The sequence below is a fragment of the Leptinotarsa decemlineata genome, unplaced genomic scaffold (genome assembly GCF_025532065.1).
Source record: "Leptinotarsa decemlineata unplaced genomic scaffold, Ldec_3_MD MMD2_tig00026314_RagTag_RagTag, whole genome shotgun sequence".
Lineage (NCBI taxonomy): Eukaryota > Metazoa > Arthropoda > Insecta > Coleoptera > Chrysomelidae > Leptinotarsa > Leptinotarsa decemlineata.
In genome coordinates this window covers 6860496-6883866 of record NW_027412684.1, presented here as the reverse complement: position 1 = coordinate 6883866, position 23371 = coordinate 6860496, and the positions used below count along the sequence as shown (strand labels likewise).

The window sequence follows — 23371 nt, the reverse complement described above, 5'->3', positions numbered from 1 at the left end:
TGAAAGTTACATATTTGCATGATATGATCTACACATGTTTGTATAGAGTTAATTTTTGAATTGATTGCTTCCTTCTTTTCTTTGGAAGATTCCCACATTTTTGTATCAAGATGGAGAAGTAGAAGGACAAAAAACCTTTTTTTCCCAAAAAATAATCGCTTTTGAAAGTATACCCTTTCAATTTAATTTAATGTTAAAGTGGTTGGTTCACTAATTCTTAGAGAAATGAAACTTTTCCTAGTCTCAACCTGAAGGTCATAATGTCTTGACAAGAATTTTGGCCGGAGAATTGCAGGAGTCTGTTATCATCCGATAAATGCCCTTACTCAGAACACAAACTTGAGAGTTGTCTTATTATGAATGCAGCGAAATAGATCCTTTTGAGATGAAATGATAATAAAATTACAAGAAGTGATCTGTTCTAGGTAGTATTTTGTGTTGTGTGTTGTGTGTGTGAATCTTATTGTGAAGTAACTCATAGGTTCAAAAATAAAAGAACTTGATCATATATAGTTTATTGAAACTCAAATAAATTATAATAAGAACACATAATATGAAATTGCAGACACAAATAACAGTGCCAGACTAATTATCCCCCACCTCTTTGTATGAACTGACTAGTCTTAATCACCGAGAACATAAAAACTTTCACTGGTTTTTATGCTGGGCCGTACGGCCATACCTATTCCATAAACTAACAGAACCACTGTCATCATAATCTCCTGGCCTAAGAGGATAACCACTATCAGGTGCGAGAGGTGATCGAACTTGTGCGAATTGCCTTCGAAAATCTCCACTGTCAACTATAGGATTCGTGTTTCTCAACAGGGGAACATTGGAAGTAAATCCAACCGGCAGTTGATATACCTCATTACTCAAATCCCGTCCGGAATCAGAAAGAATTATCTCGTTTTGCAGATTCTCTTCACTTCGATCAGGGATGTTCCTGTAGTTATCAGCTGCTCCATTTCCTGCGTTATCGATTCTTTGAACGTTGGGTGACTCAGGCGAGAGTAGTCCAGGAGCTCTTGGAACTGAAGAAACTTGTACGGTTGTTCCCAAGTCTGTAGCTCCATTGGAAACAGGTGGAAGACGACCTATCTCTGGTGGTATGATATTTCGTGATGGAATGTTGGTCGGGTCAATAAAAAACTGTCCGTTACTTACAACTGCTTCTTCAAGTCTCTGAATATTTCCATCCGGCAAGGCAACATCATTACCAAAAGAGTATCCTGGCGGGAATTTTGATGAATATATTACTCTAGGGCTTGGGGTAGGAGAAATTTCTCCGGAGAAAGGCGAATTTCTAATAAATTCATTGGAAGAACCTGGTTGTAAATTGGCTCCAACATTGGTATTGATAATTTGTTTAGTATTTTGAAGATTTTCATCTAGGCCTTGTATATTTTCACTTGAAACTGGAGTGTCGTGGGTGACAATAGGCGGAGGTCCCAGAGTTGATGAATAAATAACTCCAGGCGAGAACGTTGAGGAATCTTGGTCAGATCTTGCTGAATTATCAATGAACCCATATGAGGAAGCCGGTTGAACAATGGCACTGTCTTCACTCAAGCTGTTAGGTGAGGCTGGGGTTACCAAAACTCTGTTATAAGCAGTGGAGAATCTACTTACGGGAAGAGGCGTTGACACCTGTAATTTGACTTGTTCATAAATATCAGGGTTCCAAAATTCTGGTGGGCGACTTGTAGAGGAAACCACAGGACGAAAATCTCTCACTGTTGAAGAAACTGAACTGGATCCAGCATAACCTCTTATATTACCCAAATCACTAGGGGGTGGTGCTAACGTAGACACTACGTTGACTCCAATGTTCCCAGTTATGGGAGGATTATCTCTAATTATTGGTGGTAATGATGTAGACACTATATTGATTCCGGTGTTTCTCAGACCTGTTTCTACATTAGAAACATCTCTGATTATTGGTGGTGCCAAGGTGGATACTGTACTGATCCCAATGGGAGCAATAGTTGATAGAACAAGCGATACATCGGCAGCTACGGTTGCTCTGGAAATTGATTTCAGAGGAATTTCGTTGTTAACTTCAACATATGGTGTGGAATGTAGATGGGTCGTGACCGATGATATAACTGGAACAATAGGCAGGACAGGTGCAGCTATCACCACTCTAGCAGGCTCTGAAAAGAAAAGAGGTTTCATTCTTGTGTGTCTGGAAAGTGTTGATTTTCCCAGTTTTAACTGCTGTTTGCAATACCTACACATACTCAGATTATCTGTATTTGTTTTAACAAGTCAGAACATGTTTGTGAATCATTAGAGATGACTTATTGAAAATATATTGAAGTATTCGCATATACAAGGGGGTTAATGCGAGTAATAATTGCCTTCTATATGCTATTTTTAGAAATTCATAGTGCAACAATATTATTTTCATATATTTGAGCTGTTTAAGTCTGTTGGGCATTCTCAATAACTGATTGTGACATGATAGGGAAGTAATATATTCAATTCCTTACTCTCAATGCGGAAAAATTACATTGGACAATCAAGATTTTTGTAAGACCCAATTACATCCCATAAAATTGACTGCAGCCTAGCTCCTAATAGATGTACTCAAGGTGAATATGTCAACTTAATCGGCCATATTGTGAGGTTGTTTCTCGAGATGGCCTGGATTTTACAATCTGATTAATATGTGGATGAAAAAAACTGATCTCAATGATTTGAGTGAAATTATTTTTTTTCCTTTGCTAGATACATATCATATAGATTTCAAAATTCTTCATTTTAGAATAGCATTGCATGAAATCTATGAATTTGATATCGAAACCTCTCCTTTTAGAAGATGATTAGTAACAGTGGCAAACTAGGAAAATTGTTCTTTCTCAATGTCAGATGTTTTATGTCAATTAATTCTCCTTCTTGATAGTTTATTTGAGTTCTTGTGTTTTGTGATCTTTTCAGGTTTTCCAAAATATTTTTTTTTTAGAAATTAGTACGAAAAATTTCATTTGGAATACATTTTGCTTTCTTTACTGTTCTGGCGTATTTGTGCTCAATGTTTTCTTGACATGTGTGTTAACACAAAATTTTGTTTGATCATAAATATTGGATATATCTACAGTTTTTAATGTGGTTATGAACATCTATTACATGAACATCTATTATATGAACAACCTTGTATTTACTAATCTCATTCTCATTGTTTTCTAACTCTAATAGTAGTTTTAGTTTCACCCTGACGATAACAGACTGACGAAATATCGGTTATATATACGTTTCTTGTCTGCTACTTTTTCCAATACTTGAAACTTTTTATATAAGAAGAGACAATTTTTTTCAAGAATGAATTTCTTTCGAAAGCAGATGCCTTTTTTATGGCATAAAACCTACACTTATTATCCTACTGCATTATAATGAGTTTGTTTATAAATTTAGGTAACTATTGACACAAAAACCTTCTTTAAAAATTCAGTTGGTAAAGATGTATCATTTTCATGAATAAATATATCAATTTTGAAAAAAAGGTGATTCACTATTTTCCACTTTGTAATTCGTATTTATTGAACTCTGGACTGATTTCCATGGAATTCTTATAATGTTTTTTGAGTTCATGATAAACGTAATTGAAATGTATTCATACAAAATAAGTAAAATTTCAATACATTTCATACGTCAATTCTGATTATTTATTCTAATCAGAGCTTTCATCGAATTACAAATATTGATAAGGAAATATTTTATATATCTATGTATAACTACATATATTGATGGCAATGTTTAAATTATCAACACAATAATTTTTTTCAAGCAAATATGTCATTTGGAACCTTCTCTCTCACATTGTGAATATTGGAAGTTCTCCTGTTGACTTTAAACACATGTACTAACTACATTTAGTGCTTCTTCAGTTAGTACTAATACAGTATACTTATAAACAGTAGTCCCACTTAGATGTTGGTGTCTCAGGCGATAACCATGGGAAGATTACTATCTTCTCCGGCCAGAAAAGTGAGAATCTCTGGAAGGGAGATTGACTGTGGCAAGCGCGGGTAAAGTACCTCGGCCTTCTAATAGACCGTAGGCTCACTTGGAACCCGCACATCATATGCTTAAGTCAAAGATCGAGGGTCGGATAGCTAGTATGTACCCTCTGGTCAATAGAAAATTCAAAGAACAAAATTACCATCTACAACACGATGTTCAAGCCTGTCATCATGTATGCTTCAGGCGTCTGGGGCCAAGCGGCTCCGTCCAGCATTTCCATTTTGGAAAGACTACAAAATGAGTTAATCAGGATGATTGTGAATGCTCCTTGGTTCGTGCGGAACGAAGCCATCGGCATTGATTTGTAGCTGCCTTCCATTCGGCAGTCCATTCAGTCGAGGAATCAGCGAGTTTTTTAGAGTACGGAAACTCACGAAAACCCGTTAGTTAGGGAAGCCACAGATAATGCTGTAGACGACCCCTCCCGATATAGAAGGCCCCGACACTCTGTCGAATGAGGCCCTCATGTCTCCCGTTAACGGATGAATAGCTTTCTCATCCATCCCACCCTAGCCAGGTAGGGGTATCCCGTGAAGGGCGGTACCGATGTCTGAGAACTTCATGCCGCCATACCATCAGTCATGAACCCATTGGTCCTTCTCGAGACCAAAAATCAGCCGAAAGGGTAAGGGAGCTGGACTCCAAGCCTGAACGACACGAAGATGACTTTACCCATGTTGGTGTCCAGGAGTTTCAGTTTTTACAATGCTGACGTATTTGACACTAATGACATTTCTCCCTACTACAATCTCAACCAAAGCGTCTAAACACTGCTCAACATAACAACTATTCATATAAACTGCTCAAAAAAATACAGTCGATGAAAACCATGTTGGGCACCCGAGAAAATTGTACAAATGATAATTTTGCATTTGTGTAATATTCAAGTAAGCCAGATCATTTGGACAATGATGAACTATGTTCCGAGTAAATTTTAAAAATTCATGGGATCGGCAGATGTTCATATTCTGATGTGACAAAATATATTTCCATTTCACAGTAGGTTGGGTGAAACCCATGAAATTCGACAACTATGGAAGGGTTGCGTGCCTGTCTTGAACTCGTCGTTTGCGTAGACCTGAGGCTGCAACTCCTGGGTCTGCGTGTAGAAAATTTTAACCAAAAATCACCCGAAGTGGAATTACTGTATATAGTACAGTGTGGTACTAACCTCCAAAAGAAATCTGTTGAAATTTCATGATATTCGACTCATTAGTTTGTGAGTTAGATATAATCCGAGATAGAAATTTACCTCGAATTCCAATTGAACTTATTTTCTTGGCCAGTATATTGGAGTTTATAGACTCAAAAGCCTTTGATAAATCGAAGAAGAGTGTGGCCACAAATTTTCGTTTGTCAATTCCTCTATAGATATTTTCCAAGAAAGCTGTAGGGCAAAGTAGTTGTTCATAGATACATGTTTCAATTACTTTTCTCAACACACTAGGAATAGTTATTGGTCGGTAGTTGTCAATCAACAAGGGACCACATATGGCAAAGAAAAAAAAAGTTTCATCAAGATAACGCATCGTGTCACAAGTCAATCAAAACAATGGCCAAACTACATGAATTGAACTTCGGATTGCCCCCACATCCACCGTATTCGCCAGATTTGGATCCTAGCGACTACTGGCTGTTCGCAGACCTAAAAAAATGCTCACCGGTAAGGAATTTTGCTCGAATGGAAAGGCTATTGCTGCCTAATTTGGGGCAAAAGATGAATCGTTCTGCAAATGAGGTATTGAAATGTTAAAGCGGCGCTGGAATGATTGTGTAGCTCTTGATGGAGATTACGTTTTCTTTCATAGGCACGGGACTTTTCAACCCATGTGTTATATCCTAAATGTTTAAATTGGCAGAAATTCACATACTGTTTTTTACTTCGTGATAATTTGATACGGAAAAAGTTTATTGGTTGCGTACGAAAGATTTTGGTACCTGCACAGTTAGTTCAGGGCCTATGTATGGAGATAATTCAGGTCTGGCATATTCATCAGATTTCTTGTTGTAAGATATTTGAGTGTTTTGGTATTTGGTATAGAGTCAATATATTTGCGTCCGCTAATTTTCTCAGTTCGTCACGCTATTTCTAGACTAGTCTTGATGTCTCTTCTGGGTTCATTAGTGCCCGAATTGTAACCTGGCTGTCTATAAATATCGATCAGATTACTTCGTTTGGGCCTCAAATTGATGTTCCTTGTGCCTTGAAAGATTGCATACTTCAGCCAGGATGACAAATGTGTTCTGATCGAGCGGATGATTTAAATGAAGATTTCTTCACGCACTGCAAATTTTAGCTCTCGTCCTATGTTTGGTTATCGACCCGTCTGCATACCAGGTGTTTCTGCCGAGAATATCCTCGGGATGAATGTTCATACTTCTTGGCGGTTTAATGTGGGGTTCTAGGCCATATTCCAAACAATAGTTCCCTTATCCGAAAAATAATCAAAGTTCCACTTCCCAAAATACAAGAGTCAACACCAAATATTAAAAAATACCATAAGTAGAAAATTTGTGTAAAAAAATTGAAATGTTACTTAGTAACGAACGTATTGAAGTGACCTTCTCAAATGAAAATACAGTTGAAAAGTATGTTTTCTCAAAACAAAAAACTGAAACACCGCAACGAAGTATTAAAATTGAACTGTGAAAGCTGTACCAAATGCTATGGTGATCAAATGCGAGTTTCAGAACACATGAGACTCTAAAATATGTTTTTCCGTTAACCAGCTGTCGCACCCCTACGAAAGACAACCCTCAGAAGTTGAAACTTGTGCAAGCTAAAGACTAACGAGGTCTTACCTTTAAACGTGTGACTTCTAACATGGGTTGGATGACAGCAAGTGAAAATCCATCGTTTAGCCTGCGGCTTGAACCACCGACTAACACGGCGGTCGTTTGATCGGGTGAACAAAGCACCCACGTCAAACCGACCGGCTATCGACCGACAAATAAAATTATATAAGTTTCAAATATTTTGAATACATCGCTGAAAATGTCAATATTCTCCTCTAACATATCCAACGAAAAAGTCAAGGAAGACCGATATCATGATGGTAGTATGACATAGAAAAATACCTATAAACACTGAAAATGAAACGATGGAAAAAGAAATACAAAAATAGTGAAATATGTAAAAAATCAAAACTGAATTAGCTAGGACGTAAGTAAATGGTGATCATAAATAGAAAAAGAAGACTCATAAGCTGTACTCAGAACCGACTGAACGGTGATGAGGATGATGACGACGATAACCTTTAGGCCAGTTTTGGAGTGTGACTCTTCATCATCAGATCGATCCAAGTATAGCCGTCTGATATTGTTTTTCAGGAGTGGGGCCTTTCAACTACGATGGAGTGTCGGAGTATCAGCTTAGTATGAACTTTCAGGGCATAATTTATCAATTCGTTGGTTTGAAAGGTACCTACATAGTTTTCAATTACTTTATTTCCATTTCTTCTCAACATTTAATCAGTGATGACTTTCTCGGGTTTAGATTTTTCCTAATTTCGAAAAAAAAAATCAACTTGGATTTGATACCACACCAATGAAATCCCTGCAGGTACTCATTTATCTTCACGAGAGAATTTTAAGTTACTCACTTGATATTGTCGTTGAAGCTGGACCAGAAACGACTGAACTAGATCCTCTAGTAGAAATACTTCCTGACGGTCCTACCAGATCGGAAGACAGTTCAGGTTCAACATCTGGAGCATCGACTATTTCGGTTTCAATGATATGAGGATCCTGTTCTATGATCTCCACCACATGAGGTTCAACTACTGGATTGACTGATGCAATAACCGGAGATACCGAAGCTGTTATTGGAGCTACCGTGGCAGAAATGACTGGTTCCAGAGGCGGAATGAGAGTGGCTATAGGAACGTCTGGTGTTAATAGTGGAGCTAATGGAACAGGGCTGACGTCAGGAACTATTTCTGGTGCGATTGGAGAAGCGATTTCTGATTCAGCTACTATGATGGGTTCCAGTTTGGAGTTGGTTTGAATTGAGCCGCCTGTTGTAAACTATTATGATCAGTGAAATAAGGAATTGTTTTAATTTCGAAATATGTGAAAATAAAAAATATAGATATTCAGTATGTTTTCAAATCAGACTTGTAGTAACAATTCACAATACATATACATACAATACATATACATATACAAGTGTATATAAAAGTTATAATGTAGTATTATATTGCTGTAAATGAAGATAAAAATTCATAGTTGAATAAAACACCTGTAAGATCCTTTTTATGCAATTCAAATTTGGAAATTCGTTCGAAGAAAGAAAAAATATATGAAATATTTCTTAAGTACCATGTCTAAAGAACTGCTTCAGCTGTAAATGATTATTGAAAGTTAAGTTAAAGTTAAGTGACTTTGAAATTACTGAATGTTGAGTGGAAACCATAAACAATCGTTTAGTGTTTTAGTAGGTTAGGTTAGGTCCAAAGTGAGTGGGTCTATTCGACCCTCCACTGCAAACTCGCAAGGATTGCGACCAAATAAACCCAGCTTCTTACAGAAGCCTATTAGTTTGTACTTTCAGAACAGATGGTAAGAGTACGGCTCTGCTGAACTCTAAAAACCTGATTCGGTCCCCAGTAGGGCAGGCACAAAGTATATGCTGCTGTTTCACCGTTAATGAGGTAGTCGGATAGTCAAGGTGCAAGATTGCCACCTTGATACCCGCGACAGCCTTCACATATGAGGGTTTTTGCACGTCAGCTAGACCTGACGATGCCTTAGATTCAACCGTGCAGAGCTTTTTCGCCTCTTGTTTTGGTGAATCATCATTTGAGCGCAAACGTTTGCTAACCTGCTCATAGGGAGTTTGTTCCTCCACCTGGGACAGATTCTGCGTACGCCGCTCAAGAATTTGGTGTAAGGCGGTTTAATAAGGTACCCCGCTCTTGAGGAAATGGCTCAGTTGTTTCTTGGCTTCACCACTAATTTTTTTTTAGGTTCAGTTATTGGATCAGGAGTTGGAGAATTGAGAAGCTCTCGCTCCTGATCGAGCGCCAGCGCCAAACTCAGCGCCAGAATGAAATTTTAAGTTCACTCTGTTCATAAAAGTCTCATGAGTAGCTAGGGAAAGGTCAGTCACGGTAAAGCTTGGCATTACCGTGACAAGGCGATGCTACGCCGCGACGAGAGGACGCCCGATATCTCAAAGGTTCCGTAGAGACAGCTGATAGGCTCAGTGTCATTTATTCTCTCGGCACGAATACACACACCTTAGGATTAAGCCATCGTTGGGATGCCATTCAGTTAGGAAATAATAGAACCACAAGTGATTTCGTCATTATAGTATTCAGCGGGGCTACGTGGAAGCAGGCATCCGATGTCCGGTTTGCTCAACCCACACATCCCAATCCAAAGCACTCACCAAAAACAGCATGCACAGCAGTGAAAAATGAACAAGAACAGCCAACCCGTCAAGGAAAATTGTTTTTTCGAAAAACACAATTTGTACTGTTATGTATATAGATAACGGATAGATACATAAAAAGTAATTTATCTGCTGAATTTCATACTGAACGATTCAAAAAGTTCAGTTACTTTCAGACCTGATAAAAAAGTATGATGACATTTTATAATTCTTCCTACTATATATTTTTGGGTATATATCCTCCCACAATCTGCAAAATAAGTTAATGAATGTGACCAATTACTAACTGATTGGACTATTCAGTGGTTTGAAATACTACATCATTACTACACCAAAGGTTCCAAACAGTGCATCACAAAATTTCTTATTGTTGAATATTTTATAAAATCTGAGTACCAATATTCAATCAATAAACTGAAATTGTCCCCAGTCTTAATCATATCTATTGATATTTTGGTTCTCAATTCACGCAATAGTACGCTCAAATATGAAGTTGGCAAGCTCAAAATGACTCTTTCAAATTATCCGTGAGTTATTGATTTCGAAATTGAATATTAGGTACCTACAGATAGTCTACCGATCAGAATAAGGAAGTTAACGTTATGTCAATTTGGGTTTTTAGGAACACAATATTTTTGCATTCTACGAGTCTGAATTTTAATTCGAAAGCATATACCTGTTTCCTGAGATGTTATGAGACTTCCATCTGGTCCTTTGATAACTGTTTCAGAGTTTGGACCACGATAAATACCACCAATCCCCCCAGGATTGGCGACTATCGTACTCAGGGAGCATCGGACTGTTATGATATAGCCAGAGAGGGCTAGAAGCCAGAGCTGAAAAGTGTAATGATAATAATAAAATGATAATCTATAAATAGTTAATGATAATAGATATAGTAAGTCAATTACAAATATTACTGAAGAGCAAAAAGTGCATTTAATGTGTAAACAAGATTATTAGTTAGAAAGCCTTCAGTTGGCTTCATTGGCGTATTAAGTTTCTATCTTTGGAAGCTAATTGAAATGTTTTGTGACGAAAGAACATATAAATAATGGAGAAAGTGTAAATCCCTTATAATTCCTTGTATTATAAAGGAACAACTGATTTTGAAAATATTTTGATTGTTTTCTTAATTTGAACTTTTTTTAACCGCAATATTTGCTATAAATTGAGAAAAAACTCGGATTACGAATAGCAAAGTTACTGTACCACAATGTTTATAATACTCCCAAGAAATAGTTATAAGTAAACTTATAACTATAAGTTAATCAAAATTGAGAGTTTTTTGTTTGTCGTCTCTAGGTGTTTTTAACGTTATAAAGTTGCTAGCGCCTTCTCGGCAACACTATTGTAAACGTAATTTTTTTTCGACCACAATATCTTGTCCCGTTAAAAAGTTAAGAGGTGGGACTATTTACGTCCGCACTGTATATACCTATTTAATATGTCGTGTTCATGAAGTGGATTTCACACTTTGAAATTGAGGAATGAAAGATTGAGAGATGTTTGATAAAATTTCATACAGGCAAAAAGACTAGTTGAGGTAGGTTAGGTTATCTCCAAAGTGAGTGGATCTATTGGACTCTCCACCGCCACCCGCAAGGGTTTGTGATGGCTCACACTCGACCAAATAAACCCAGCCTCTTAACGAAGCCGATTAGTTTGTATGGTGAGTGGTCTTTCTGGTCAGATGGTAAGAGTACGGTTCTGCCGAACTCTGAAAACCTGATTCGGTCCCCAACGGACCGAACAACGGACCGAACAACTGTTTCATCATTTTCCAAACAGAGGCGATACACACTGTCTTCCGACAGTCCGAGTCTCTGCATAAGATGATTCAGATGACAGTTGCCTGTTAAACATCGTAGTTTATCCCTACTGTTATGTTTCTTATGGTAGTAATCACTCTTTGCTACCAAATTATTTTATTGTCTGAACCGCTTACGTTGTACTACTGAGAAACTGGGCTGCTCATAGTTTCTAAAACTGTGTTTATTCCGTAAAAGTTGTACAATTTGAAAAGTAATTTTTGACAATTACGTGACGTTTTTCAATTATTTCAATAAACATTGGCGTAACAAAAAACATTAAAAAAGGGAACAAAATAAATATTAATTTCTTCAAATTCTCAAACACCTACTGTAGTCCAACAACTGTTTGGTATCAAGCTTCGAAGGGTGAATAAACGCCTTGGAATGAGCCAATCCTGGAATATTCTGCCAAAAGTCCATAAATCTTCTTGCCATCCAGGTGTTCAATGTTTGTTTGGCAAAGCCTAAAGCGATGCCAATGACAGGTTCTGGTCCGATGAAGCAGCACCTTCTTTTGCATGGGAGTCAGTAGCCCCATTGCCTTCCAAGCCAGTATGGCCAGGAATCCAGACCAGAGACAATCTGTTAAGTCTTCCTATCGCGGAAAGTCGTTTTTGGCAATTAAGTTGAGGTAAGTTATTGATTGAATTATGACAAATATAGAATTTATCAACGAAAAATATGTTTTTAACCCATTTCATACCATCGCACTCATTTGAGTACACTTTGAAATTAAATTTTTTACAGCGACATTTATAGACAAAATGCAGAAGATTCGAACCGGTGTCATAGTAGAAACTTAGTTTTCCGTTAGAATTCCCCGAAGTAAAATAATAACGGTCATATCAATAACCGCGAAAATTATGAGTATTGCATCACTGTTTGTTTAGTGAAGATACAAAGTAAATTGTTGTTCTATTTGTGAATATCTGTGATAATTGATGAAAAGTGTAAGTATAAGTTACTTTCAGATAGCTGGATAACTAAAAAAAATATTGTCTGGAATTCCAGACGTTGTTCTTTCCATGTGTACTCATATGAGTATATTGGGCAAATAGTGCTAGTTTCACTGAGTTATTATACTTTTTTCAGTTGTAATGGATTCGAGATCACGAAGTTTCGATGCAATAAACACCTCAACATTTTATGGAAAACTTTAGAAACTGCTTTAGATCACATTGATGATGGCCATGAAGTGGATATTATATTCAAGTCATTGAACAATCTGGAGCCCATGTTATTTTTTTCGACAAATGGTTCCCGAGTCATGGTTTGCTAACTACTCTGAGACAATTGGCAAAAGCAAAAATTGATGTGGCCCAACCATTACTGATTGCTAATTACAATTCTGGGATAGGAGATGTTGACCTTTCAGACCAGGAGTTAGCAATTATAGAGTCTCGGTACAAGACAAAAAGTGGTGGTGGCCTTTATGGACACACATGCTAAATCTATCAGTTGTTAACTCATGGGAATTACATGTGCTCTCGTCAACACAAAAAAACTTGATCTGCTAGATTTCACACGGTCCATCACAGGACACTATTTAAGAAGTTATAGGAAACCACAGTCATCTAGACTTTCTTCAAGAAATATTCCAAGAAGTTTGATGAATGATGGGACAGGACACTACCCAAGAAAATTAGAAAAACATTTGAGATGCAACCAGTGCCACTTACGTGCAAGGTGGAGCTGCCAAAAATGTAACATAACTTAATGTTCAGAAGGAAACTGTTTTATACAATTTCACACTAGTAATGTTAGTAGCGAATAAAAATATTACGTAGATAACATTTTACCTCTCTTGTTCTCATTGTACTCGTTTGAGTACACGTATTTTTCTCTTGTATTTGTCAAAAAAAAAATTCTGTCCAGAATACTTTTTAATTTACATAAATCTAATAATGAAACTCTAAAAAATTTGTGTTTTAAAGAAAAAGATCAATTGGGCACAAATGGGTTAACTCAAACCGAATACATCTGTTCAATAGTAATGGAGAAATTGTATTATTATTGTTCTATTTTGTTCTATTTCACTTTACGTACTGCTTTGTAGTATTTGGTCATTGATTGATAGTGGTAAATAAATAGTGTCAGGGTCATATCTTATTTTTGATGAGTGAGCTGTGCCCTGTTGACGCCTGTAAACCTTTTATTTGTTACTATTGAAATTTTTGGTAGTGGTTTTTAAAGCTTTGTCTTAGTATTTTTGTTATGAACAGGTGACACCTACAGCTGTCAAAATTCGAATATTTTCAAAAAGTAGCTTGATAAAATCTCTACTATACTTATTTGCTAGAATCCTCAATTTACGTTATTCATGAGTTTTTACCGCCGTACACTAAAATAAGAATCTAATTAATTTTTCAACTTTTCCATATACTGATAAAAAAGGCTCTATATTTCACGAAAATGAATAATATTTTTTGAAATCAAAATGGTTTCCTTCCAATCGATTATGTTCCAATTTTCAAAATATATGAGGAGGAAACTACTTGAATAATTGAAGCAGAAAAAGTGGTGGTATTGTCGATATCGGATCGAAAAAAAAATACGTGGAAGTAATTATCAGAATCAAAATCACAAAATTTCATTACCAGAGAATATCAATTTTATTGATGAGGTTGAATTTAAACTGATGTATTTTCGAAGACCCTATCTGATAGTTGAATTGAATAATTTTGAATGAATCAGGTTGAAATTATAAAATAAAAATATCTCCATATTGCTCCAATCCCTAAAAAATTCAGTAGAATATATAATAATAATAATAAATATATGCTATTTATTGAATCATGGTGTTAGGGATAAGTGTATTGTTAGTGAAACAAGATCTGTAAAAATTTTTTCAGAATTTGTAGAAAACAAATAATAAATAGTAGATCATTTCTAACAATTTTTTTACTACGAATTGTGTATTACTATTCAGTATGCTAATAGGCGAAGCTAAATGATTTATTCATTTTCAACTCGGAATATCACCTAAATCTAGTTTATACTGAATATGCAGATATGCCATTCAATGTCGAAGGATTTTCAACTGATTTCTACAGCAATAACACAGTTTTCAAATCATTCTTCAAGGATTTTAAAAAGAAACAGAAGCGTTTTTCAAATTTTATTCGAATTTAGTATAGTTCATGAAGAAATTCAGTAATTGGCGCTTTCCATTTCAGACAAGACAATGCTCAAAATTGTCGAGAAGAACATTTTTTCTACAGGTTTTTTTTGAAACATTGTGAAAAAGTTTTCTAAAACACTTTATTTTTGAGAGAATTTCTTCTAAAAGCTAATTTCAAATATGAAAAAATTGTTTCTATCGATTTCAGAGTACTTACCCTGAATATTTCAAAATTATGTCAGAATCCCTAGTTATATGTTACAAGATTTAGCATTGGAATTTAGATAATGTTTCTATTACGGTATATTCTACTTTGATCTTTTGAAACAAGTATTATAAAAAAACTATTTTTCAGAAACGAAATATGTGAAAACCATTTTCTGCCGATTTTCACGGGTGCTTTTCAAAATTCATATTGAAAATATGCGTTCTGGAGCATTTTTCTGCATAACACTTTGTATAACTCAAACACTTCATAATTTCCCTCCCACCCTCAAGAAATGCTAACCCTAAATATAATCTCAACTATCAATCATGTGTGGGACAAGTACGACAACGACTATAAAAATAAATGACCAATGAATATAATTACCATAAGCTTCATTGCAGGATCCGTGAACTGACACTAGAATATAACATGAATGTCATTTATCTTTAAACTCTTGTTTTATACCGCTATGCAACCTTGCTACAATTTTATTTTCATTTACCACACCTTCTATTCACATGTTAACTTATTCACCATTATGAAATTCCAATAATAAGACTGTTTCTTGTGTGTGATTATTGATATTTCATCAATGTTTGTTATATTTTCTCCCACCTGCATTTTACTCTGAAACGCAGTACGATGATGAAATCATTTGTTAAAGGAGTTTTTCTGCTATTTTTGGGTTTCCACTTCTCCAACATTATATGGATATATTAAATCGGAAACTTTCGAAGAAAAGGTGATAAAAAATTTAATACATCGAATAGAAACCTTTTACAAAGATGTGTGGATTATGCAATGATCATGAGTTTCTTTCAAATACAACACTTCCTACCATTCACTTTGTATATCAAATATTTGTAATGGAAGTGAAACAGGAACGCTATACAACGTATTATAATTGTCTAGAACTCTTCAAAAGCTACCTTGATAAGCGCCAATAATGTGTTGAAATGAATGAAGCCTACAGTGAGTTCAGGGAAATTGAATGTGGTGTGCCTCAGGTTACGGTGCTAGGGCATATTCTTTTCTCGATTTATGTGAATGGATTATTTTCAATACAGTCTGAAGGAATAATAATTAGCTTTGCGGATTATACCGTAATTCTTTATAAGGGACAAGACTGGACCAGTCTCAAAAACTGTGTGGAAGTAGATCTTGATTTAATAAAAACATTTTTTGACAACAGATTACAAACTATAAATATTGATAAAATATTCTTTATACCCTTTACCACATATGAAACTAACTTGCCAAGTTTTCAACTACTCACTTTGCCAAGTAACCTACAAATATCTCGGAATTATGATAGATACACATATGCGATAGGATTATCATGTGAATTTGATCTTCAAAAAGCTTCGCTTTGTTCTCCATAAATTCCGGCAATTGAATGTCATTCTTGATCTGAAACAAGAAAAAATATATTACAGTTTAGTTGAAAGTCACCTGAGCTACGGTCTTCTAGGATGGAGAGGAATATCTGAAACTCACCTACGCCTACTCAGGGTTATTCAAAAGCGTTTCCTTAAACTGATGTTAACCAAAAGTTTAAGATTTCCAAGTGAATGTTTATATGAAGAATCGGGTGCACTAGACGTCAGACAGCTATATTTCAAAAAAAGCAATATCAGACAATATAAAAATAATCCGGTCAAACTCACCCATATCTATAATACAAGGCGTCACATTCAATTTCAATGTCCTCAGACACAAAGATCCATTGGACAACGAAGCTATTATTATTTGGGTACGAAATTGTATAATAGTCTACCTCTAGACATTCAGCAAAATCGATCTATTTACTCATTCGAAAAGAAATTGAAAAACCTAATGAAAAATACCTTAACACAATCAATACACATTTGAAGAATTGAAAATATATATGTATATATGTGTGTACATGTGTATATATGTATATATATATATATATATATATATATATATATATATATATATATATATATATATGATGTGTTGTTTTTCCGGGTGTTCATCCGTTGTGTACTATTCGATAGTCGACGTTTCGCCATCATCTCAGATGGCATTATCAAGACGAGTTACTGCTTCGCTTCGAGAGGTGTAACTGATGTTAGGTTCTTCTTGTGGTGTTTTTATATGGCTTCGCTTGCGTAAGTTGTATGGATTTGTTACCTGTTTTTCCACCTGAGGGTTGTTGATGGCTTTTGGCGGTTCTCCTAGTTGCGATGGTTCATTATCAATTTGTGGTTGTCTTTGGTGGTTGTTTTTAATTATTGTTTTCCAAATCCTTGGGATGTTTAGTGAGTCATCCCTTTTGTTGATGAGGCCTTGCTTTTCGATTTCGATAGCTTCCCTGATTTGTCGAATTCTTGGGTTTTGCACCTGTGCTATCTGCTATCGACATCCGTTTTCCAAGGATTTGGAAAACAATAATTAAAAACAACCACCAAAGACAACCACAAATTGATAATGAACCATCGCAGGTAGGAGAACCGCCAGAAGCCATTAACAACCCTCAGGTAACAAATCCATACAACTTACGCAAGCGAAGCCATATAAAAACACCACAAGAAGAACCTAACATCAGTTACACCTCTCGAAGCGAAGCAGTAACTCGTCTTCATAATGCCATCTGAGATGATGGCGAAACGTCGACTATCGAATAGTACACAATGGATGAACACCCGGAAAAGCAACACATCATATTCTACCATCCGTGAAATTTTTTTTTTAAATCGCTTTAGGGAAAAAAAAGTTGAAGGGTGATTATTAAACGAATGTAACTTACAACAAAATTTATTAAATGGTCAAAAATACTGAGTGCGCATATAAGCAAACCTAAAAAAAATATGGCTCTTCTTTGGCACCCCGAAAAAAAATCATAATACAAAAAAAAATGGAATCAGTACAAAGTATGGCCTCCACGCTGGTTTATTACGGCCCTACATCTATCGTGCATCGACAAAATGAGATTGTCAATGTCTTGTTGAGGTACATTTGCCCATTCAGCGATTAAAAGCTCTCTCAATTGAAACGTTTTGTGAATGTTCCCCATATGCGGAGTAATTTTTCGTTGAAGCATGTCCCACACATGTTCGATGGGATTCAGGTCCGGTGATTGTGCTGGCCATGGCAATACATCAACTCCTTCGTTGGTGAGCCAGTCAGTCACTAGACGCGCGACATGTGGACGAGCATTATCGTGCATTAGGTGGAAGTTTTCACCAACAGCACCAGCAAACGGACGGACGATAGGTAGAAGAATGGTGTCGAGGTACTGTCGAGCTGTGAGGGAGAGATTTGGAAAAACGAGATCGGTTCTGCCGCCGATCATGATTCCGCCCCATAGCATTACTGTACCACCTCTGTATGTGTGGACTTCCTGGACGTGTCTCAAACGTTAATTATTTCCAGGTCGTCTCCACAGTCTTACTCGACGAGAATCTGGATGAAATCCAAATCTGGATTCGTCTGTAAACAAAACTGTGGCCCAATCAATTGCATCCCAGTTTTGATGTTCTTGACACCACTCTAATCTTCTACCGCGATTGCCTCTCGACAAAGGTGGACATCTAAGTGGACTTCTGTTGTGGAGATCTGATTCATGCAGTCGATTTCTGACAGTATCAAGACCAATGGTTACCTGGTGCGTCTGCTGCAACACGTTAACCAACTCAGGTGATGTGATTGTCGGTTATCTTCTTGCAGTTAAGACCAAAAATCGGTCTTGAACTGCATTTGTAACGCGTCTTCGCCCTGGATGTTGTTCGGCTGGACTGCCAGTTTCACGGAAACGCCGCCACAATCGACTGATTACACTTTGGGAGACCCCCAAACAAAGAGCTACATCATTTTGTCGCATGCCACCTTGAAGAAGCCCTACAGCTCTATTCATCTCAGCCAATGGTAAGTGATGGCGTTCCATCTTAAAGCACAATATTTCCAGTTTAATTGATGAGCAAGAACTGCATGGAATGTACAAACTCGACACTTTCAGATTATTCATTTTAGCCGAAAACCTACAGTTTGAAAAAAATTTGATAAAAGATTAGTTACCGTTTTTGCAGGCTTTGTTCAACCCATAGAAATCTACAGGGTGGTCGAGTGTACCAATTTAATCGAAATTAAACGACCTCATGCATTTATTTTTATGATATTTAGTATGTTAAAAAAATATCCCCAGACTTTTCCGATGTGTATATATATATATATATATATATATATATATATATATATATATATATATATATATATATATATATATATATATATATATATAGATATACAGGGTGTAACTGAATAAGTGTAAAACATTTAAAGAGGTGATTCCTCATCGTTTTATACTACCAAAAAGACACTTAGCCAGTAATTTATTTGGTTAACCCCATGGTTGTAATGAGTGGAAAACGCAACCCCTAAAAGTAATTTCCAATATATATATATATATATATATATATAATATATATATATATATATATATATATATATATATATATATATATATATATATATATATATATATATATATATATATATATATATATATATATATATATAAAGTGAACAATCTTAGCGACTGGAGAAATGTACAATAAAATGGATTGACAAGGTCTCTCAGTCAAAAAATCAAAAATCAAACTCTGCTCTACTTTGCCAAGCTTTCGCTTCTATTGTTAAGCTTCTTCAGGGCCTATAATTTAATGAGTTGTGAATTTTTTCGCCATTAAATAATGGGTTGAGAAATGACATTTATGTGAAGGTATGACATTTGTCAAACCCACAAAAAATCTTATACATGTTTAACCTTTTCGTCAATTTATATGTTCAATTAATTGTTTTCTTGTAATGTTATTTAATGGCGGATGTCTCATTAAATTTGCCTGGCGAAAAATTCACAACTCATTAAATTTAGGCCCTGAAGAAGCTTCCCAATAGGTATCAGGTAATATCCCATTAACCTACAGTGTAAGTAATTAGAGACTGGCTTGAACGAATTGTTCTTTGAGATAATTTGATTAATAGCCATTGTACAAGTATTCCCACCCAATTTGTGAAGTTTTCTTCCTTATACGAGAAATTAGGCAAATTTTGGATATGCGGTTGGTTACCTCGTTCACAGGCAGATGGGGTGATAACAAACTTGTTTGTCGTTCGCTTCAGCCCAGTTCGAGGAATTCGATTTTCAATTATTGGAAATTATCGACTTTGTGTTGATGATAGACACTACCTTGCATTAACGAATGGCTGATCATCCAGAAATCGGTCTGCAAGTATGTTCCAATAATCGATTGCGGCAGTTGTATCGACAACTGCATATGCAGGAATAACTTCAGTAATGAATCCTGCACTTTCACTTGTCGGATATAATCCAATGCCCTCGTGATATTAGCCAGGGGAGTAGTTGTTTTCTGATTAACCTACAGTGTAGGTAATTTGAGACTGGCTTGAACGAATTGTTCTTTCAGAAAAGTTCATATCTTTTGTGTTGGTGTTTCTCTAGGTTCATTGTTTCTAGAAATATGTATTGTATTGTGTAGTGTATTGAATGTTAGGCCTTGTTGAGTTTCGATTTGTATTTTTTCCTCGATAAGTGAATGAAGACTATTGAATTTATGGATATTTAGGTTTTCCCAGGTGTTCATACGGTTTCTTTTACTGACTTGTTTTATGAGTTTGATGTTTTCTGGTTGGGGAAATTCTTGAAATGAATATAGACTTTGATAAGGCAAACATAATTTTCTGCAATCTGATATAAGTCTAACCATAAATTTATAGTTTTCATAAAAACTGCATATCTGATGTAAATGTAACTTTGACTTGCTTGTACATTTTTCCTTTTATACATCTTAGCGCAATAGAGTGTTATTGTCATTGAATAAGATACCACAAAACAATGTCATGTTCTAGTTTTGACCGGACATATACTTCAAAAAGTAACTTTAGCGATCACATAAAAGTATTTGTTTCGAAAGGATTTTTTTTGTGTAATTCAATGTTTATATGGAAGTAGCTGTTTCCAGAAGAATTTTCTTCCAGTTTGTGTCTGAAAATTACTTCTTTGCATGATCTACACACCTCTCTTTCCCAAATATTACATCCATGTTTTCAACTGATCATGAATTATTTCAAGAAATTATAAAAAGAATGTAAGCACATGAAAAATATATTTTTATGAGTCACCGACAGATTTTTTCCATATCTAGTTCATTGGAACCATAGCTACTTTATTTATCAAATTCTGACGCACTAACATAATCTACATCATAAATAAATGCAGCTCACATCAGTAAAGATAACAGTTTCGCTGGAATACCCAAACAGATAATGGCAACAATAATGTTACTTTTTAGAATTGACGGAAATACCTACGAGTGCAATTAGTATGAATTATTGAAAATGTTGTACAAAGATAAAATATTAGAAATATATTGCGATAGATCATGGTGTAAAAATTATTATGTTAGGTTAGGTCACGTCCAAAGTGAGCACCACAACCCGCAAGGTTTATTGTAGCTCACAACTATTCACACTCGACCAAGCTTCTTAACGAAGCCGATTAGTTTGTATGATGAGTCGTCTTTCAGGTCAGATGGTAAGAGTACAGCCAAACTCTAAGAGCCTAATTTGGTCCTCAGCGGGGCAGGCACTAAGTATGTACTCTGCTGTTTCATAATTTTCCAAACAGAGGCGACACGTCTTCCGACAGTCCGTGTCTCTGCATATGATGATTCAAATGACAGTGACCTGTAAGAAGACCTGTTAGACATCTAGTTCATCCCTACTGTAGTTCAACAACTATTTGATATCAAGCTTCGAAGGGTGAATAAACGCCTTGGAGTAAGCCAATCCTGAAAGATTTTGCTAGAAGTCCATAAATCTTTTTGCCGTCCAAGGGTTCAATCTTTGTTTGGCAAAGATAAAGCGATGTTGCTCGGTAGGAGCCAAGAGCTTCGAACGCTGCTTGACTGCTCGAAAATATTTTTATTGACTTGTGTATGACGTTGGATTCTTCCAATCTCTCCTAATGGCGTGAATTTACGCTTGATATACAGTCGCATAGGTTCTTAGGCAGGTTGATATCTCTTTCCTGGGTCAGCGACTGAAAACACCTACACTAGAACCGGAAGGTATTTTTGATCCATCTGTGAACCAACAACTATCTGCTCTTAATATTTCCTTCTCCCGCAGGATCCAGTCCTCTCTACTCGGGAATAGTACTTCATAAGGCAGTTCGTAGTTGACAGTTGGAGGCAAAATTCAGGGGTTCCAGAATGCTGATACTTCCAGTGTCAACCAACCAATGCACTCTGCATTGAATTGATATGTGCAATTGGTCCATCTAGCCTCTCCAGCAAAATGTGGAGAGGAGGTAGACCTAGAAGAATCTCCATGGCCGCTGACGGTGTGGTACAGTTTGTGTCTGAAAGTTACTTCTTTGCATGATCTACCCATTTCTATATAGAGTTTACCTTTCATTGATTTCTTCCTTTCTTTGAAAGATTGCAACAGTTTTTGGTATGAAGATGGAGAGTAGAAAGCAAAACCTTTCTTTACCAAATATTACATTCATGTTCTCAACTGATCATCGATTATTTCAAAAAGTTATGAGTAGAATATAAGCACATGAAAAATATAATTTGGTGGTGTACTGATATATTTTTCCATATCTAGTTCATTAGAAGCATAACTTTATTTACTCATATCTGATGCACCAACATAATTGACACCATAAATAAATTATGCTCACATCAGTAATGATAAAAGTGTCGTTACAATAACCAAACAGATAATGGCAACAATAACGTTATTTTTTAGAATTGACGGAAATACTTACGAGTGCAATTAGTATGAACCATTGTAAATGTTGTATAAAAATAAAATAATAGAAATATATTGCGATAGATCATGGTGTAAAAATTATTAGGTTAGGTTAGGTCCAAACTGAGTGAGGTCTACTCGACCACCCACTGCAACCCGCAAAGGTTTATGATGGCTCACACCTATTCACACTCGACCAAATAAACTCAGCTTCTTAACGAAGCCGAGTAGTTTGTATGGTGAGTGGTCGTTCAGGTCAGATGGTAAGAGTACAGCTCTGCAGAACTCTAAAAACGTGATTCGGTCCCCAGCGGGGCAGACACAAAGTATGTGCTCTGCTGTTCCATTATTTTCCAAACAGAGGCTACACACACTGTCTTCTGACAGTCCGAGTTTCTGCATATGATGATTCAAATAACAGTGACCTGTAAGAAGGCCTGTTAGACATCGTAGTTCATCCCTACTGCAGGCTAACAACTGTTTGGTATCAAGCTTCGAAGGGTGAATAAACGCCTTGAAGTGAGCCAATCCTTGAAGATTCTGCCAGAAGTCTATGAATCTTATTTCCATCCAGGTGTTTGTTTGGCAAAGCTAAAGTGATGCCAGTGACAGGTTCTGGTCCGATGTAGCTGCTTGCACCACCCTTCTATGCAAGGGAGTCAGCAGCCTCATTGCCTTTCAGGCCAGTATGGTTAGGAATCCAGACCAGAGACAATCTGTTAAGTCTTGCTCTCGAGGAGAGTCGTTTTTGGCAATTTGCTACCAATTTAGACGTTGCTCGGTAGGAGCCAAGAGCTTCCAACGCTGCTTGACTGTCGAGAATATTTTTATTGACTTGTGTATGAGGTTGGATTCTTCCAATCTCTTCGCACACAATTCAATAGCGTAAATTTCCGCTTGAAATACAGTCGCATAGGTTCCTAGGCAGGTTGATATCTCTGTCCTGGGTCTGCAACTAAAAACACCTGCACCGGAACCGGAAGGTTCCGGTTTCACAGATTCAT

General features: G+C 36.2%; 1 protein-coding gene across 1 annotated transcript; it reads right to left on the bottom strand.

Moving 5' to 3' along the window:
* Positions 1-499: 499 nt before the first annotated feature.
* Positions 500-15109, bottom strand: LOC111502414 (uncharacterized). The gene is made up of 4 exons (XM_023156490.2): positions 14949-15109; positions 10098-10257; positions 7629-8042; positions 500-2156 (listed from the first exon to the last, which is right to left on the bottom strand). The coding sequence occupies exons 1-4, from the start codon at positions 14958-14960 to the stop codon at positions 649-651; spliced, it is 2094 nt and encodes a 697-aa protein (XP_023012258.2). The 5' UTR covers positions 14961-15109; the 3' UTR covers positions 500-648.
* Positions 15110-23371: the final 8262 nt, after the last annotated feature.

Excerpts from the sequence above, each read along its gene's own strand:
- LOC111502414 (XM_023156490.2), bottom strand. Across the intron at positions 8,043-10,097 it reads CATAACATCTCAGGAAACAG|GCGGCTCAATTCAAACCAAC; the intron begins GTATATGCTTTC and ends AGTTTACAACAG. Across the intron at positions 2,157-7,628 it reads AGCTTCAACGACAATATCAA|AGCCTGCTAGAGTGGTGATA; the intron begins GTGAGTAACTTA and ends TTTTCTTTTCAG.